Source organism: Trachinotus anak, unplaced genomic scaffold, assembly GCF_046630095.1.
Source record: "Trachinotus anak isolate AG129_WGS33_773 ecotype Australia unplaced genomic scaffold, CSIRO_AGI_Tana_v1 ptg000024l, whole genome shotgun sequence".
NCBI lineage: Eukaryota > Metazoa > Chordata > Actinopteri > Carangiformes > Carangidae > Trachinotus > Trachinotus anak.
The window spans coordinates 6,975,009-6,996,009 of record NW_027273875.1 but is presented as its reverse complement, the minus strand read 5'-3'; the positions used below and the strand labels follow the sequence as shown (position 1 = coordinate 6,996,009).

Genomic DNA, 21,001 nt, shown 5'->3' with positions numbered 1-21,001 from the left:
TCCCAGGGCAGGTTTCACTTGATAGGAGAGAGTGATTGTCATTCAAGTCACATGTATTACCAACTTTATGTGCAAGGAAATATATTATTATTTGACTCTATCACCTCAGGGAATTGTGACTTTCAAAGTGTGTGCTTGGGTTTCTGCCTTAGGAGGAGAATTTTAGAAGCGTATCAGTCTCTGTTTATGTGCCTGATTGTCAGGTGAAAGTGAAACTCACTGTGAATTCTCCTGTTACAGCATCAAAGCCAACATGAATGGTGTGTTCAAAGTCTGAGGGTAGGGATATCTCAGGACGTTCCTTCTCCTTCTTCTTGTTTGCTAGAGGAGACAAACAGAACCTGATTACAGGCTGAACCTTTTTACACAAAGCAAATCAGTAAATTACAGGTGAATAGATCCAAGCGTAAAAATGATGTGGAGATGGACACTCACTCTTGTCTCCCCCGGGGAAGATGGAGCGCAGGCGGACCTTCTTGTTCTTCTCTTCAGGAGCCATTGGAAGTGGTTTAGAGGCGTGATTCACTGATGAAGAGTCTCGGGAACTACTGTTCATTCTCAAGGGGGGGGCTGGTGGTTTCTCTTCAATATCGACACTATCAGACATCTTTAGTGGCACTCACAATGTCCTGTGGGAGAGAAAGAGAGAGGTGGAGGAGTTCAGTGTTAAAAAGTCTGATTATAGATCAGCAGGGACCTTGACGGGTGTGGAAGGTTACAAAATCCCTCTGGATGCACCAAACATAACAACCTTTAAGTCTGACAAGTACTTACATGTACAAAATACAATAATATCAAGAGACCTAACTGAGAAATACATGTTTGTTTGTGGGGTTTTTTTCTGCTTGATTTTTAGCTGCTCCAAGGAGATTATGTTGTCACCTGTGTCTGTTTGTATGTCAGCAGTATTACACAAGAAGCACTGAACCGATTTGCACCAAACTCGGTGGAGGGGTGAGACACGGGCCAGGGAAGAAACTGTTAAATCTTGGTGGTGATCTGGTTGAAGGGGCAAATCCAGGAATCTTTTAACTGACATCACTGACGTATTTATGGTGTTGATATCTATGACTTTGTTCAATTTGGTCAGATCCAGATAATAATGTGGATCTGGTGGAGGAAAATGTTTGGTGTTTGTGAAGGTATACGCTCTGCTGGGTACTTTACTAGTTTTTGGTCAACATCAAGGACAGTTGCAAGCAAAATGTATAATCTATAACTATGAGATAATCTGTAAAAGATTAGAAAACAGTGTGAAATTTGCCATCAGTATTCCCAAGTGCCCACTGTAATGTTTTCAAATTACTTATTTTACCTGACCAACAGTCCAAAACCCTAAGATATTAAATTTACAATTATATAATACTTTTTTTGTTTTGTTTTGTTTTGTGACTCAATAAAATCTGCTATTTGCTAAAAGTGTGACACCGAGACTAAGGTGAATGTCTTTTCTCTGTGGCTGGTTTTTGAAGCAGCAGAACTGATGAACGTGAAGAGGAACGTGGCAGAGTCAAATCAAACCTCGATTACTGCAGTCAGAGAGATCAAACACTCACAGAAGACGCCTCGTTACAGTTTCAAAGTTCAATATTTTCAAAGCCTTGGCCTGTTTTAGCGTTGGAACACGAGGAATCCTGTCACAGCGTCACTGGCTACAGGTCTGAAAAAGTCTCATGAAATTGTGCACATTTATAGATTTCTGCTAACACACCTGACTCTTTGCGGAGCATTTAGAGCAGATTTAGAGGAAGATAACTGAAATTATAATAGTGATGTTTAAAAAGAATCTATATAGGAACTGTGCATTCCTCTTGCTATTTGAATGGAGGCTGTTTGAAATGGTGGAGGTGGCGGCTGATATCCAGTGGGTCTGTTCAGCTGCAGAAACAGTAACCAGGAGCTGATTCTAAAAGAAACTGGCAAGAGTAAACGTTCCCATCACTCATCCTCTCATCGTCTATGTCCCCATCCCACTAACATCTTAGACTCCTGCACTGCCTCACCCCGAGGCCAAGCCCATCATGTGATGTGCAGCACAACCGTCCCAGAAAGCGGGCCATCCAGGCCGCCCCCTTAGTGTAGACCTACATTAGCAAACAAAGAGCCTTCCTCGGCTCTTGCACATTGCACACTGCCTCTGACAAATTACACATGTGCCTTCACTGTGGCCTTTACTGATTTTACATAACTATCGCCTCTACCAGACGAAATCTGGTTGGTTACACCCTACTCTTTGTTAACTCCCTAAAAGAACTGGTTTTGAATGAATGAATTAGATTAGGAGAAAGATGTAACATGATAAGAAGCCATGATTTAATCAGATATGTCCACAGTAACAGCATTATTACACAGGAGCTCTGTGCTTTCCCTTCTGCTGCCTCAAATCTTAAAAAAGATGCTTGTCCTTTTGTGAAATATGTTCGTCAGTAATGCGTAATGTCCTCGTGAACCTGTATGACCCATAGATTCACTGTCTTTACAGCTCTGCAGTGACTATAGATCAACAAAAACTGACTAGCCAAAACAAAATAACACAATGATTAACTCATGGATACTTTGATTATTTTCTTAATATTTTACAATTTCACTTAGATTCTGTTTATTTCTTATTACATACTGGATTAACTACTACATCATATTTCAACCTCATCTCCAACACAGCTGAACAGTGTCTCATATAATCTCATCTAATAATTTCTTATTCCCTTTGATAACATTACCATGATGCATTAATGTGGAATTAGGCTGTTTTTAATGCTATATTCATATAAACCAGACGACAAAATATTTGACAACCCTATCGCGTGAAAAAGTCAATAATACTAATCTTGATGTTTCCTATCAATAAGACAGTGTTGTTGTTCCCCTCTGCTCTCGTATGATGAGAATAAGAGAAATTTTGTTTCACTTAGCAAAAGAAAATGCGCTGAGGTCTTTTCAGCCAGATACACTATTCTATAATCACAGCAGGAAAGTATTTGTCAGACAGCAGCCCTTCACTATCAGAGCTTGCTGCAGATGAATTTTCACATCTTATCTAAGTCAAGATGCAGCAAACGGTTATACACAAGTTATACACTGACTGAGAGACACAGTAGCGCATGATATAAATAAAGATATAAAGATTACATCATTAGTACCCATGAGAAACTGCTGATTAATCCTTCCCAAGACAGATTTATGAAAAGGTGACTCACTCCTGTCAGATTTGTTAACTATACCTATAAAAGTTACTTGTTGATCCATCTCAGCTGGAGGGCATGCGCTATTTTTGCGTAACCAGACAGCTACAGAGAAACACTTCATGGTCTTAATGTAGTGATACATTTTTTAAGACTGTTTTCCTGGTGTCATTCCAGGATGTGATGGGATATACTGGGGGTGGGGGTGAGCCTGCTGGCAGTTTCTACCATGCTGGGTGAGTTCCAGGTGAGAGTCCAGACAACTGCAGCAAACAGGTTCTTTTAGGTTGGAGGTTAGGCGTGTCAGCCACGACAAAACCTGGTAGTAGTCTGCTGTTTACAGAGGAATGTCACAATGTTGACATGCTGAAGCAACAGGGAGTTACTGACAGCATGGCTATCTTGACTAACAGCATGTGTCCAAATTTAGTTAAAGTTTCACAGGGATTATTTAGCTATATGGCTTAATACTGCACCACTTGGGTTAAGTCAGGAAATTTTGAGCCTTCGAGCAAGAGTTGAGCTTTCAATTGTTACCATGCTGGCAAGTAATGGCTTTAAAATACTTTTAAAGGATTCATTTAAAATGCCAGGTATATGGACTGAGGCTACATGTTCAACAAAAGAGCAATGAAACCAACTGAACCTTTATTAGCTGATACAGGGTGGCTCGCTATAATATCTTCAAAACAATGTGAACTTTGCAACTTTAAGAAACAAAAAAAAACAAAAAACAAAACATTCACATCCCCAGAAATCAGAATCACTGAGAGAAAGACTGCATCACTGTAACTCTTCCAGCTTTTCAACGGCATTAAAAAAACATTCAAATGTTGTACATAATCCCTTACATATAACCACCTTGTCTGGAGTCCATTGTCTAGAGACTAATGCAGCTGTGACTGATGCCTCTGTTAATCCATTAACATAATCTTGTGAACACATTGTTGCCAGCTACAATTTGTCATACAGCTTTCAGCTTTCGTGGTCATGCACAGGAGCGGCTTCACTAACATGTGCACATGGCACAAGCAAGACCTGACAACAGTGACTGGGATCTAATCAATCAGGTCACTATCTGGTTAGCAGATACAGAGGGGGGAAAAAAAAAAAATCAATGGCTGCAACATCAAATAATGACGAGCTGACAGGAGGTTTTGCATCCTTTAAAAATGAAATCATCTTTTTCTTGGTGTTTCTTGGGTGTTTCATGCTGTACTCCTTTGCCTCATCGATTCTCATGTCCACCTCGGGACCATGCAACACGCAGAATACACTTACATAAAGCAGTGAAGGTAAAGTGCATGGTCATAAATGCGATCATTTCAGCCATAGGAGAGCAGTGTGGCTGAAGGATGTAGCTGAAAAACTCTTCAGCATCTCCGGTCATTTCTATATCAGGCAACAGCGAGAATCTATCTGTGCCACTGGCTGAAAAATACAACGGGAAACCACAAGGAACTAAATGATTTTATATTTTAGGAAATATCTCACTGCTGTGTGGCCATTTAGCGAATCACCTGACTGCTGGCTGCCGAGCGGTCAGACGGCTAAAGATGGCAGATTCATGGAGGCCCAGACATCACTGATTTCTTCCCTCACATAAAACACTGACCTATTTACTGTGCAGACTGACAGGCAGGCAAGCAGTCAGTGAGAGCACTGTCCCTGAAACAAGCAGCTCCTATTTCTGAAAACACACATAGGCCAGTCTTTCAACATCATAAATCAAATTTCTTCTGTGTGATACTGAAGATAGTCTTACATGAGGCTCTGCTATTCCAGCAGACTAGGGGGGGAAAAAAAAAACAAAATTCTGTAAATGTAAACCAGGAAAACTGCAGCTTTAACACTGATCCATAAGATGCTAATTTGTCAGAAATTAAAGCCCTAAACTTCATTCTGCTGGGCTTGTTTTGGTCGGATGTGACAGCGATATAAGGATCTTCAAGTCTCAAAAACACACAGAACCACCGCAGACAAACCAGCTCAACTCAGATATGACTGGGGATGTTTTCACATTTCTCTTCCATAAAATATTAATCTATCCACGAAGAGCAGGCATTTTCTCCGCTCTTTCAAACATTAATGCTGAATTTGAATGGCTAACACAGGAAGAGACTCTAATCTTGAGCCCATGGCGGCCCAGTAATGGCCCCCGCAGTGGGGGGAGGGCTCCATAAGCCTGGCTCTTCATGCCCCTGATTAGGACACGCTCTCTGTTTGACTTGGCTTTAGCTTTGGCTGTGCTTCTTTGAAGGATGCTGATTACTTGGATGGGACAGACAGCTAGAGGACATTCAAAGGATAAGGAGGTAGGGGGGAAACTCCATAGCCACAGTTTGCCATTGTTATTGTCTTTATCTTGGTTTGTACTGAACAGTGCAGTGTTTATAAAAACACTGAGACTTGAAAAGCCTCATATAACACAAACACGCACACACACACACACACACACACACACACACGCAAAGAAAACCTAAAAAACAAAAAAAGAAAACAGACGTTTAAGCACTGGAGGCCAACAACACACATGTTACTGTACAAACACTCCTCTCTCACATGGTTGGCCTGTCAAGGTCAGAATATAACACACACAGTCACGCTGTAGATTGCCTGCCCCCCCCCCTTAATTTCAAATGGAGGGAGAGGGAGGAGGTTGGTGCTCAATTCTGTTAAAAAGCCTGAGTGGAATTAATGGTCACAAGATCAAAACCTCATGTGGTCAAACATGCCACAGCATCCTCAAGGCGATGACCTCATCTCCTCCTGGTTTTTTTTTTCTTTTTTTTTTCTTTTTTTTAGTTTATGAAAATGAAATATAAGGCAAACGGGTCTCATACTGTATATCATCCAACTTTGCATTGACACTTGATGGTTATTGTGTTATGACACAGTCCCATTTGTCAGAAGATTAATCATTTTTACATTTTGTTTTTTACATTACTTTTGAGCCCATTCATTTACTGACTCATGTACCAGAGTTTGGGTAAAGCCTTCGACCTGGACTTCTGCTTTTTATGAAAAACATATGCTTATTGAGTTTCTTGCTGAGAGCTGAGATGAAAAGATTGGTACTAGATGCACAAAAGCCTATCTGAAGCTCACTCACACATTATATCTTATTTTTACACTGCAGGCTTTTTTAAAGACTGATAAAGTCAACATAGAATATGTCAGTATAACTTTTTCTGTGAACATTGAGACTGTTTGATCCTTAATCTGTAGATTAGTGTCTAACAGAGCTTTGTCATTGTGGTAGCATTAAGTCTGACCAACATCCAAAACAAACAGCAGATTGAACCTGGAATTTCCAAAGTATCTAAATACTGGCCACTGTAGCAGCATACATCTGATGACTGTGACTGTTACTGTGCTATAAAAATTCTGCTTTAGCAGCTTTTGTCTGATGAGGCTCCACCTCTTTGGTCTGGTCCCCTTCCTGCAAACCTCAGGAACTCTGCTTTGCATACAGCTGCCAATGTTTGGTTCATGAAAGGGAGAAGTCACAATTACCTCACGAGTTTTCTTACAACAGGTGGCAGGTGAGACAGGGATGGTGTACAATTATTCACAGCTTTAAATTTCATGGGTCAAGCTGAATACTAGAAACATTTTTGCAACAGTTTTTAATAAACATCTATACAGAGGGTGACAATGAACATAAACGCAAAAACATATTAATGGTGCTCGAACATGAGCTTGATCACAGCTTCATTACAGTCATAAATATGGATTCAGTTCTTGTCACCTTTCATCAAGTGCAGAACTGTTTCTTTTATTGGTTGTTAATTGCCTCACAGCCGTTGAATCATGTGTTTCATAACTTAACAAAAAATTCAAAGTCAACCCTTTTCTTTCAGCTTCTATTTTTAGCTGATACACTCGCCTTGGGTGAAAGCCATGAAAATGTTGAACATGAACATCTTTTAATCGTGTTGGTATAAAGGCTTATACCCGTTCATAATATGCCAACTAGAGCATGATTACACAATATCGAAGGCAATAGCTGCTCTTGCACGTTAAATGTCCGTTCACACTGACCCCTCAGAGATCTGACAAATCATCAGTTCGAAGACAATATCTTTTCCTAGATTATTTTTACTAAGATAAACCCTGACAACAAACACTCGTCATGTCATCATTGTGTAGTTATTCAGTCCTATTTTACACACAGCACAGTGCATAAACCTCTCTAATCAGTAACCAGTGATCTATTATTAGCCACCACCCAGATGTCTGTGTCTGATCTTGTTTTGCTTCTGTTACTTTTCCTCTGGATCGTCTGGAGAACTCTAGATAACCCGATCTTATTATAGCTTAAGCATTTTATTGCTTATTGCTTAAGCTTATTATATAGATATTACTTACTTTTCTATTTCCTTGCAAATCATACAAAAATGACACTGCACTGAAACCTGGGTCATACAACAATTACAAAACTTGAATTTTCCATTGTGGCCATAAAGACTAAAGGTACGCTCCACAGAACTAAATCCAGCACATATCTCAGGTTGAGCAGTTTGAGTTGAAATGTAATCCGCTTTAAAATTACTAAGTGTTTTCTGATCCGAACCTCATTCAATCTAAATTAGATGACTGCAATGCACCTTTTGTTTAGCTGTTAAAATTCTACATTGATCTTGTCCAATGCTAATCAGCAACAACACTAATGAGAATGAAAAAGCGCAGTGATAAGAACCTGCCTTATTTTCTCTTCTTGGACACACTAATTACTCTCTCAGATTCAAAGGATTCACTGGTCCTACCACACAATGTCTGCCTGGTTGATTTACTTATTATTAAGTAACCCTCTGCTCACAGGGTATTCAATAACGTTCCTCGTATTCAAAACAAGGCAGAAAAAGGCAGCAAAGCCCAGACTCAAGATTCATTTATTCCCCACAGACTACAATCCACCATGACTCTCATTTTACCAGGCATCATCCTCTCCCAAACTCCCCTGCTGTGGAGGCCTGAGAACTCACTCTGTCATTTAATATTTAGCTCTAGTGAACCCGCCCTGGTGCTGCTCTCTCATATCAGACAAACCCTTTTTTTCCCCCCTCGTATCTTAAACCTACCACATTATTTTTCTCATTTTCAACAGATTTTTGCACCAATGTTTCAAAATAATAGTTTCAGTAAGTGTTTCCAAGGTAATTTAAGAAGCTGTGCGAACACTTCTTTTTTTTTTTTTTTTGATAACGACATGTCAGCAGCAACAGTAAACAATATTAAATTAAAAGAAAGGAAATAACACTATAGAACAGTCACAGCTGACAAAACTGCTGTGCGCCGTGCTCAGCAGAGTAGAAGTGCTTTAATGAGGAGCAATTTATTCTGTCAGGTGGGGAATTTCTATCAAAAAGGACTACCAGTAATATTAATCTGCTTAAAAATATGGTAGCTCATTCTGTCAAGGGGACAAAAGCTATTGACTGATTGATTGATTATTTTTAAGCCAATTTACAAAGCTGGTTGTCTGTTCTGAGACACACATTTCTCGAACTGGTATCTGATGGGTATTTCCTGTCTGACAGAGCCAGTGTATTATACTAATACATTATGATTGCTTCCCTGCTCCTCCTGACAGAATGAGCTGCTCTTTTTCCAAGCACATTTGATAGTCCATCTTGATGTATTTTTTCATTAGAGTTCTACTCCTGCACTTGTATCAAGATTTCAGATACTGTAATTATGAATTGGCACTCTCTCAGGTGTAAAATAAAGACACAAAATAGATGCAGAAGTTTGTGGTTGCTCTTGGCTTGTTCCAGTGGTTTTTGTCACCAACTGAACAGCCTGAATACCTTTTCTGTGGGATGCTGTCTTTATTTGATGGTTGGTAGTAGAGAGCGCCAGGAAACAGGAGGACATTGCAATTATAAATTAAGTGCCTAAGCCACAGGGATGCCCAAGACCTCAAACCTGTCTTACACTTCCAGCATTCCAAGTAAACCTCCTAATTATGCCCAGTGTTGGAGGCTATGAATACATGAATGAAATGAATACGCTGTGAGTAACAAGTTGTAAAATACATCTGTTTTCAAGATGACAAGCAAGAGACAGTGATGTTTCCCTGTGGTTACGACTGGCACGTTCTCAAGCATCTCCGAGTTTCCTTGAACTCGCATCGCATGAGGACTTCTCAGAAATCAATCAGGCCGACTAGGTTTAATTTCATATTATCAAAGGTGAGCAAAACCTAATACGTACTTAGACTGCTTATTCCATATGAGTTGCTACACCTTCTACACGTCCAGTAAAGATGTGAGCACCAAGCACAGGTAAGGCCGCTCATCTTGAATTATCTGCTCTCAAGGTACTAAAGTGTGGGGTTTTTTGGGGGGTTTTTTGCATTAGTGTGGCATGGGTGGGCACGTTTGAGTGCCAGCTGGAGGCAGAGAGGGGAGTGGATTCCCTCCTGCCATGCCAGCTGGTGCACCTTCTTTCAGTCAAGTTGAAAGGGTTAAACCCATGGTAAGGGAAGACAGCAAAAACATCATGGGGGTATGTACGCTCCAGAGGATTTTCTCCAGCGAGATGTAATATTTCCATGTACAGTAGATACAGTTGAACTCTAACCTCAGTAGATACAGCACACACAAATCCGAATAGAAATCCATCACAAGAGTGAGGAAGTGTGAATTTATAGGAGCTACACCAATTATTTCTATATCACAGATGAAACAGTCACCTTGTACACCACATGTAAGGTCATGGTAGTCTTTCCATTCTCTGAAAACTCTTCCCACTTGTTAGCCTCCAACATTTTACTGTACATTCTGCAGCCCGCTCATCTTCAAACAAATTCAAGTTCAGATGCCCCTCTGCAACTCTCTTCAAACTCTCGACCCAGTGAAACTTGTTAATCTCTTAAACCCCCTGAACCCTTTCCTCCTCTGCAACATTTCATCCTTTTATTCTCCGCAGTCTCTATCCATCTGGAACGTCTTCACCCATTGCATCACCTCACTGTAGAGACTTTAACACCTCTTACTTTCTGCAATCTTGAATCCTCCCAAGACGTTTCTGTGACTATCTTGATGTTACATTTGGAATTTGAGTTTGATAAATCAGAGACAGAACAAGCCGCACAGGCACTATCTATATTTATAGCGCACACAATGAGACGACAGATAAACACACACACAGACACACAGACAAGCAACCCTGTTCTAAGTAGCAACAGACATCAAGTAGGGAGATTACGGAGGGAGCTGTGTCAATGTGTCAGTGTGTGAGCGTTTCCTCTGTCTCTCTCCCTCTCTCTCTCTCTCTCTCTCCCTGTCTCTCTCCATCCATCTCTCTCACTTACTCCCCCTCCTCTTTCTGAGACAAAATGGCCAGATGGCTTCCAATCCTACATGCTAATCCACAACACACAGACTGTAGCCCTGACACACCTACCACAAGACTACTGCTCCACTCTAGCTGGCTATGCCCTTAAAACACACGCATACACACACACACACACACACGCATGCACACGCACACAAACGCCCCACATGAGACCAACTACACATTCATAAACTGTCAACAAGCGTCCTAAACGATAACTCCACTTAACAATAGCAACACAACTTACCCAGAGTGAGTCCTCAACAGATGGAGGCCTACTTGTATGTGTTGTGTGTGTCCTACTATCATATTTCAGCCAGCCCAGTTAGCAGGCTACAGGCCAAGATGAGGTCCTGTGTCTACGCTTTTGTTAGCTGAGGTGAGGTAAGAGAAGCTGTGTGTGTTGGGTTACACCGGCCAATGGAAAACATGGGGAAGCCCAGAATGGCACGTTAATACACAAGGAGACAAACAGGCAGACATACTGAAAAAAGAAATGTTTTACATTGTTTCAGTGCACAAATAAAGAGCTGCTTTCATCATTTGTCCTCTATGACCATGTTAAATAAAGGTGCGGGACATGAGTTGGCAGATTAGATATTAGCTGTTACATTTTGGTCACCCAGCACTGGGCAGATGATCATATTGAAAACAAACAAAACAAAGTAAAATTAAACATAAACTAGTACATTTATCCAAGTGCCTATGAGATAAGAATGCCCAGGTTAGCTCCTCAAGAATACCTTTTCTAGTATTGTGAAATGCTCGCCTGAGAAATCAAGCTAGAATAAAATCATTCATTATTTAAGGAAAATGGGGTAAAAAAAAAAGGAAAAGTCATACCACTGTTTATTACAGTGGAAAGATACTGTAAATAATGTGCATCTCTTTTCTGTGAGGATCAAGTAAATGATTTTCTTTTCAACATTTCCCTCCCTTCACTCTCGCAAGGCCATTCAATATAATGCTGGTTGTTCAGTGAAATTGTAAAATAATAAGAAATAAAAGTAATGGCAGTCTTGGTTAGTCAGTCGTAAGGGTCAGTTGTGAAAACATTTGCATCAAAGCTAAACCACGATAGACTTGGATTTTGCCTGCAGAATACATGTTTACAATATAAACTGTCCACTGTCCAGGCACAGGTTTACTTTTATTATTAGAGATACAGAATGCACAGTATATCTGACCAGTCGCAGCATCACATGTTGACTCGCAACAGCTTCTGCCTGTGTTTTGTCTTTGCACATATGAAATTTTTATGAGGTGTATGCAACCCATGCAGAGACAATAGCCTATACAGGTACATGAATACTTTCAAATGATGGTGAGCAGCCCTGCACATACCCATACAGACATACAAAATACAGAGCTTTTAACTTTCCATTTCCCTGTGACAGACCTGTGAAAATAAAGGGGTGATAAATATATAATGCAAGTGGCATGTGGAGAATAGTGCCTAGAGAGGAGACCAATTATCCAGCGACAGTTTCACAGATCTTATAAATACCAAACGGTATATCACAGCATTTCTGTCTGATTGTCTCTATACCTTCTGATTGTGACGCTGCATTAGATTACAACTGTACGCCTGGTGTCTTTTCTGCCAAGACCAGTGCTGTGCAATAACGTGCTGTACTAGCAGAAACTATTTTATGCACTGACAAAATTCTCAATTAGTTTTAAGTACAAACAACAGCTTGGATGATCAAATTGTGTTGTTAAACTTCAAAAAGACAAAGGAGTGGCCATGGTGGGGGTGGTTATGGACAGTTATAGGCTTCAGCCACAAAAATATAATAGTAGACACAGTACAAACCCTTGGATGACACAGAAAAAGAATAGAGTGCAGTCATGGTGTTGGATGTCCGGACAGATAGATAAGTGGTGAATGGAGGGGCATGTATCTATATCAATATAACAGGCCAATGTTCGAAGGGAGTAGCACCTTCAATATCCCATCCCCCAATTCCCCTCCACAATCATCTCACCCTCCCTCGATCACTGACATGACTCCCTTACATCCCTTTTTCACACGACAGCCAGACAACAGGTCTCCCATCAGGCCCTGCTTCTCACAAACCGGAGGATGACTGCGCTTCCTGGGAGAGGAATCTCTCACTCCCTCTATGCTGGCTCTGACACCACAATCTAAATGAGCAGCGGTGATGGGGAGACACACATTCAGCTCGTACTGTAGCCGGTCCTTCCATCCTCCTCCACCACTGATGGCTGTGGAAGAATCCGAGGCGGAATAGCTCAGTTTTCACAGGACCGGCCCCCACCCCCACTCAGATCCCCAATGAAGTCAGGTGACCAGATGTTGTATATCTCCCTGTCACTACAGCCGCCATGAAAACTGCTACACACATCCATGTTAAAGCCAGGAGACAGAGGCATGTCTCTGCTGTGTGTGTGTGTGTGTGTGTGTACAATCACTGCAAGAAATAAAAGCCATTTCTTCGTGAAGCCCTCCCTAGAAAGACCATAAGTAAGGCAGTGCAGAGATAACAAAAGAGCATCCATCAGCATATTAACCATCCATCACCCCCCACCCCATCCACAGCATATACGGCTCAGATCCATCCGTCAGCCTCGGGTCTACAGACCCAAAATAGCATTGCTTCTTTTTTGTTCCAGTGTTGCCACTGCAGCTGCTGCATTTCTCCAGAGCTAACACACACACACACACACACACACACACACACACACACACACACACACACACACACACATGCAAGGCCTGTACAAACGCCACCATTGATTCTAACGCCTCCCCATCAATAAAGATGCTATTTGTGAGGCACAAGGGAGTACACACAGAGATGATGTGATGCAGAGGGGGGGTATATGATCATACAGAAAATGTCCAGCCCATCTGATGCAGGCATCCATTTCCATCTCACCCTCACGGAGAGACTGCTGATGAAACAGCTGCCTCCTTAGCAGGGCAGAATGCAGAATGGAAGAAGGAAAAAAAAGGCTACAAAGCACCCCTACATACACAGCCTCCCCCTCCTCCTCCTCTCTTCTCCTCCCTCCTCTGCCTCCCCCCTCCACATCTCCTATTGCATACACAGAGAGGGAATTACCTGAAATATGTCTTCACATTCTCTTCCTCAGTCTTTCGCCTTTGGGCCTGGAGCTGTAGTAGATTCATCGTCAACCGTACAGTCCTACTGACAGTTTAAAGGCAGGATTGCCATTCTCTTGTCAGACCAGTTCCTGACCCTAAAAGCAAGCTTGTTCGGCAGGCTGGATGCTTCACTGGCTGCTCACTGTTCCCTAGCCTATGATGTCATCCACCCAGCTTTGCCCATTGGCTGAGAGGCTGAATATTAATGCAGGCAGCAGGTCTGGGGGAGGAGGCAGCCAACGGCCAGACAGAGTTGGTTTTCTGTTTGACAGACAAAACCTGCTGAATGAGAAAGCCAGGAGGGAGGAATTATGTGTACTGATCAAGAGCTTTTCTTTTGCAGACTTGTGAGGCACAAGTCCATGTTGCTACAGCTCTTAATAATTCAGGGAGGCTGGTAGAATTTTTACAAAAACTGCCAATTGAACAGGCTTTGCAAAAGCAGGTCTTTTATGTTCTACAGCTATATGTAGACTGCATGAAAGAAAACAGCATATAAGAAAGTGTATATAGTAGAAATATGATAAAATATAATGATAATCAAAAGTCCTAACTATAAAAGCAATAAACAAATGATCACGTGTTGAAATGCGATTAAATGTAATGTAAGATCCCCACGTATTACTCAAAAGTATCACAAACACCGACTCACCTTAGATATTTGGTTATCTTACATAGAATAGTATAGCCTATCTATATTTTGTGTAGGAAAGGAGGATTTTTTCCTCTTAGAATTATCTTAGTCCTCAAAATAAATACGAGCAGCAGATCGCTGCCAATTCTGCCTGAAGATGTAAAGTTTTCTTTTTAACAACTTTGTCGCTGCTGATGAGACTCAGCCAAGTGTCTGTCATCTATTTCTTAAGATGCTGAAGATTTTGCAAACCACAGACTCAGACAAGACAACTTGATATCCCTATAGCAACATTTAAATTTAAAAGAGTATATTTAGTTTCATTGATAACTTATATATGTGCACATCACCAAAATACTGACATCAAAGAAGATTCTCAATTTCCATAAGGTAATCTATTACATATAAGATCATGATGTTGGTCCTGTTTAAACTGGAATAGCATGCTCAGTACATCATTTTTGATGCAAATGTGTTTATAATTATCTGTAATACAACATTATAAAGTTTTTATCAGGGCTGGTCCCCCCCCCTGGAAGTGATACCAAACTTTTAAAAAGAAAAGAAAACCAAATCCTGTCCTGCACTTTAAGATTTATCTGCAAAACACCAACAGATTTCTTTTTTCAGAGTAGCCTTTAAAAATCACTAAGAGTGTATAAAAGGTTAAGCAGGCGGACACAACAACCAAAATGCTCACTGCATTTGCCCTAATTTGCCTATGATGTCATCTTTTTCCTCTATCTCACCTGTGATTGGCTGACTGTCACAGCATCTGCTCAGTCTCATGGCTAGTGCTTCTAGCCCAAGGTGGAGGCCTATCTGAGGCTCTGTGAATCATGGCTGGTTGTCCTGACAACCCCTGTAATGTCGATTCCCCGTCGGAGAGTAATATGGCTGTTCTGTGACAGTGTTCACTCAAATGGAGAACCTGATGATTACAAGAAGACAATCCCTTATAATCCTTTATTTACATCAGAGGGTGGCTTTTGTGATTTTTTTACATTAAAAAATCAGTTTAGAAAAAATTTGGATTAGTATAAAATACATGTTGGTAAATGTCTGAAATCTGTGGGGTTGTTTTATGTTATTTTCATTTTTTGTAACAATCATATCAAACTTTCTCAAGTCTTGGGGGTTTTAAATACATTCAAGATCAAGACTAATCCCATGCACATCTTTTTTTGACACTTTCCTCCAGCTTTACAGGATATATTGCAAGACCAGATTAAACCCTGCCAACACAGACGAGAAAGAGGAATGCAAATGTAAATTTAGTTCAGCAGTGCCACACAAACATTTTAAAGCAGAGGAGGTTTTGCGCTGCCTCCTGACAGCAGACACTAAGGATCACTGTACACTTACACAGAGGCAGTGAGGCAAAGTTAATGCAGAAAATGTCAAAATGCTCCTGGATTTGAGACAACACAACTACTGTAGCATGACAAAGCCTTGAAAACATGAAAAAAAAAAAGCATTTGGATAATACTGGCAACTTCTATGTTATCATTTCTGGACATCTATCTTGTATCCAAGTCTCTTAAAACAGCAGCAACCACTACTTCATTCATTTTCTATGCTTATGACTCCACCACATGTGACTGTAATTGTGAATAATCAGCATTACACTGGGGTTGCCACAGCAGGCATTTGGCTGATGGAGAGGAAATACCGTGGACAGATCAGCTGTCCATCACAGGTCCAACACATGGACAGACAAACAATCTGAAACACGTGACTATTTTAGAGTCATTGTTAATCTAACCAAAGGTCTTTGGATTCAAGAGAAATCAATACAAACACAGAAACATGCAGACTCCAGCAAAAGGAACTCAGCCCTTAAGGTGACAGTGCTAACCACACTGCCTCATCTGGAACCAGGACCGATCAATTCATGTCTTTGGTATTCTCAAATATCAAATGCTTTTTTTTTTCATGGACCAAAGCAACCACAGCTTTGTGCTTTTGGGCGACTGTGTTTATGCTGTCCATTACAGGGTGAATGCGACGGCATAATGAGTTTTCTTCCAAAGTTGTGAATGGCTGTTAGTTCACTAACTGTAACCCATCTGTTGATATGCACACTTCACGTCAGTCCCCTTCAGCCAATCAACAGGGTCGGCCCTAACAATTATGTGGCCCCGGTCAGAACCTGGACCACCACTCAACAAAGAACCTACATGACTGCACTGAGGTACAGGCTCAAAATGATGCTTCAGTTCTTCTTTAACCTTTCTGTTTGCCCTCATTTCTGTAGATTCAAACAGATTTAACAAGTGAAATGAACAAAAGATTATACCTCCCACCTGGATTAACATGCTTTGTCTGCTCCGTGAGAGGAGCAGGTGTTTGGTACTCTGAAAGAGATAAACTGGGTTGGCAGCAATGATTAGAAAGGTCACAGACCTTCTACTACAGCCAGTGTATGCCCCTTCACAACCATTGTTGTACCGCATTCAGAACAACTGAACCCACACCTGCTCCTTCACCGTATGTCACCTTAGATAATGTGTTTTAATTAAAGACCAGCACAACAGGCAGACATACGTCGTTCTTGTGTCTCAAACTGTACACTGTATATTAACATTATTGTGACTGATGCAATATTTTCTCCATTCCACATTCTGCTAAATATGTGGCAATTACTTATAAACTTAGCCAAGTAATATTCAAGACAGATCATTTCCTAAAGCTTGGCAAAGTAAGCTCAGATCAGGAGCTGACACCGCAACATGCAGCTGCAGTGAGGAGGACCATGATTTACTAGTATCCATAGGCTGCTGTCAGTGATCAGGTTTATATAATGAATCCTATAAATATCCTCTGAGGCACAGCACATCTCTGTGTTGACATTTTGTAATAAGCCCTGTCTGGAATTTATAAGTGTTGTGGGCAGAGTCAGGAAAAATGCTTACCACATGAAATCTACATAACTGTATAACCTACATATACCCTGACTCATAATCTTATCAGTAACATAATCAGGTAGGTTTCTAAAAAAACTGTGTTGTAATCTTGTAATGTGCTTCTGAGTTGACATTGACCTGCCTGTAATCCTAGGCAGCCTAAAGCAGTTATTTCACTGCAGTCCACAATTCAGTTAACACTGAAGTATTACTTTTTTGTACAACATGTCTATGTTAAAGCTATTTTCATCAATGTGGCATCAAGATTATCGCAGAAAATTACAGACCAGTGGGTATATTACATCTATCTGTCAAAACACGAGCATTACGTAAAATGAAAATAGGGGAAATCCTAATGCAGTTAATTAGGTTTTTAAGCCATGCTGGAGGTTTTATGGATGGCAGTGTTGGTCTGTTGGTCCCTCCGTCCACAGTGCTGGTCCAGACTGAAATATCACAATAACTACTGAATCAATCACCATGAAATTTTATATAGACATTTATGGTCCATAGAAGATGAATCCTACTAACTTTTGTGATGCCCTGACTTTTCCATGTAGTTAACATTTATGTTTTTTAGTGAAATATCTCAACAACTATTTGATGGATTACAATCAAATTTGATGCAGATATTTGTGGTGCTCAGAAGATGAACCCTGTTGATTTGGGTCACTCCCAGACTTTTCATCTAGTCACACCAGCAGGCCACATTTCATACAGCCTTTCATTTCGATTAATCCTAATGACTTTGGTGATCCCCTGACTTTTCCTCTAGTGCAACCAAAGGTCAGCGCTTTCAATTAGCCAGTAAAATATTTCCACGTGTATTAGATGGACTGGCACAAAATTTAGTACAGATATTCATAGTTCCTGGATGATTATTGCTTTTTAGAGAAGTGTCTTGACAACTATTGATAGATCATTTGCCCATTACGTAGTTTAAAATTCCTCCAAATCTAAAAGCATTCCCATCAGCACTTTGTCTTTAGCATATATGTTAGCATTCTAAAATGCTAATTCAGATCATGAACATTACAGCTGATAACAGCAGCATGTTAGCATTGCTATTGTGAACATGTCAGGATGCTAATGTTACCATTTAGCGTAAAGCACCACTGTGCTTTAGTACAGTCCCACAGAGCTGCTATAGCATGGCTGCAGTCTGCTGGTCTTGTTTGTATTATTTTGTGTTCTATGTATATCAGAAGAAGGGACTCAAATATATGTGCACCTTTTATTGGTTCTTTGAACGTTTTTGCCTTCTGGGGAACAGGAAATATCATGCATTGCTGCAACGTGCAAAACAAGTTTTCTCATTTTATGGCAATGAAGCTTTGCAATCCAGTTGAATCTATTTAATCTGTTCAAGAATCCCTTTGGTTTACCAACTCAACAACCCGGCCATAAATTCCATCAACAAACATATCATACAATTTTTGTTCGTAATATGAATGTGAAAATTCATCACTGCTTGTGTGCAGCAGCAGCATTTCCTGATGATCCTTCTTCATCAGTACATGAATGTTTCACTCTGCAAAATGGAAGGAAGAAATTTGAGAAGATAGGTCCTTTGCTGTAGAATCAAATAATCACAGCACTGGTCAATCACTACTGTATAAACCATATCAAATTATGGTTTAGATTATCATATTATGGTAGAGCTCCCTGTGCCTTGGGAGCAGAGGTAGCGGAAAGCTTCAGAGAGACTTGCAAGCCTCACAGGAAATGATGATATACGAGAAGAGATGAGGTGTGTGGGTGAATACCACTGAACTGAACTTCACTTTCTGCTATATGCATCAATAAAATCTCTCACCTCTCACTATCCTGAAAATACATACAGCTTGTGATAACAATTAAGCAATTTTCCTGTACTTAATGTTGACATCATTTAGGAGAGCACCATTTCATAATAAAAGAAGAATGATATTATGACAGTGAACAGTGGTTTGGTGTGATGGAGCATGTCTTTCTATTATGAGACTTATGAGACTGTAGCCTAAAAAAAGATTTGAAGACTACAACTGATATTGTTTAGTAACAGTGGAGGTTTGCACTGATAACAGCAGTAATATTCACAAACTCAAGCACAATCTAAGTCAAGTGTTGTTCACCATTTAACTAAACTGGAGAATTTTAGCTTTTAAAACAAATTCATCTGTGTTACTTTTTACAAAATGCTTGACAGCTGTTTTGATTGATAAAATGATTTATCAATATATTGCACAAATACTGCACCAACAAAAAGCATGTACAGCATTACATGGTATTTGTCTAAGTGTGCTGACGTGTCTGTGGATAAAACAGAAGAGAGAGGGCTGGTATGGACAGTGTATTAAATGCTCTTCATTTTACCACATCAGATTAACTTCTGTAAGCCCTCCTCTGGTAACTTGGCATGTAAAAGATAATGGGTCACGCTCACTCATGCTACAGCTACATTCACAAACAGGAGAAAACACACTTTTTGTGTGTTGGCACCGCAGAGACTACCCCCAAAGGAATATAATTGAGGTCAGTAGGCCTCTATCCTGCTGATTATGGGTAACCTATTGATAGGTTCCACATGGTCTTACAGCAGCTCATTAAGTCTATTTCCCATTTTTCAGAATGAAAAACGCTCAGCAGTAATGTAAGCGCTGTCAGCCGGGCGCAGTAATTACAGATTACAGTGCGGTTTAATGTTGTGCATTTAACACCTTGGCTGTTTTGCCAAGATTTTAAATGTAGGCTATGCTACATGGTTCAACTGCTTATTTAGAGAGGATGCTCAGGCTAAGAGGAAGCATTTTATCTGACTCCTGCTGCCGTATGTTTTGGATCACGAATGCTAGTTAATGTCATCAAACACAACTCCTCCGTGCCCACACTGCTAATCTGTAGTGACCCACAATGGGGGTGGTGTAGAAGGGGTCTTATTGATATTTTGCATAATCAGCTCTATCTGATGACTGTGAGCCTGGTGTGTGTTTAATTTGAACTGGGTACATTTGCTTCCCTGTAAATCTAATACACAATGGCCTGTGGTGATAAACCAATTTGCAACATTTCTGCTGATAAAATACAATGATATCAAAACTATTTCATTCACAGTCCGGGAGGTATCACATCTAGATATTTCCCTGAGACATGCATTCATGTGCCAGTGAAATATATCAGTCCACACAGGTGTCCAGGGAAATGATTCAAGCTTAACTGAAAAGTTATAGAAATGTTTATGAAGCCTGGACATTCATATGGTAATGGGAACAGCTACATTTCATAACTTCTTCTTTGTTTTTATTCTTCTAAAGTGATGTGCAGTCTCATCCTACTGTTAAACATTTGGCTGGTATTTTGACCATTATTATGCAGCCTTTACCATTCAACACGCTATAACCTCTGGATTGTAACACAGTCTGGTAAATCCGTTCTTAAGAAGGATTTGGGGATTTTTATTATGACATTTGTGTGACAGTGGAATCTACAATATACAAATCCAACTTACACTTAAAAAATCATGAAGGTTAAAATAATGCAGTGTGAAACAAAGGTGATGGTGGTTGCAATATACATTTAAAAAAGCAAATATGTCAGCCATTAGCTGTGCTGATTAAATATTAATCTATTCATTCGTTTAAAAAAGTGCTTCTCAGTGGTGTAACTGATAACAAGTAAAACATTTAAAAAAGGCCACTATAAGGGCTTATAAATAACAAATTGGTGTTACATTGTGTGGATCTCTGTCTATAATCCATGTCACACAAGCTGGCAAGCATTGACATATACAGGTTTATGAATGAACAAACCGTGTAAAATCATA

General features: G+C 40.3%; 1 protein-coding gene across 4 annotated transcripts in view; it reads right to left on the bottom strand.

The window, feature by feature from the left end:
• LOC139608133 (serine/threonine-protein kinase PAK 3) overlaps positions 1–21,001 on the bottom strand; it is a 41,510-nt gene that overhangs the window by 15,354 nt on the left and 5,155 nt on the right. For 2 of the 4 annotated variants that reach the window (XM_071461627.1, XM_071461623.1), the window contains exons 4-7: positions 15,043–15,224; positions 13,616–13,938; positions 436–629; positions 221–321 (exon numbers count right to left, since the gene is read on the bottom strand). In XM_071461627.1, coding sequence (XP_071317728.1) covers positions 221–321; positions 436–607 — 273 coding nt within the window. In that variant the 5' untranslated portion in view covers positions 608–629; positions 13,616–13,938; positions 15,043–15,224. The remainder of the gene's footprint in view (positions 1–220; positions 322–435; positions 630–13,615; positions 13,939–15,042; positions 15,225–21,001) is intronic. The other 2 variants (XM_071461624.1, XM_071461626.1) reach the window with 2 other exon arrangements.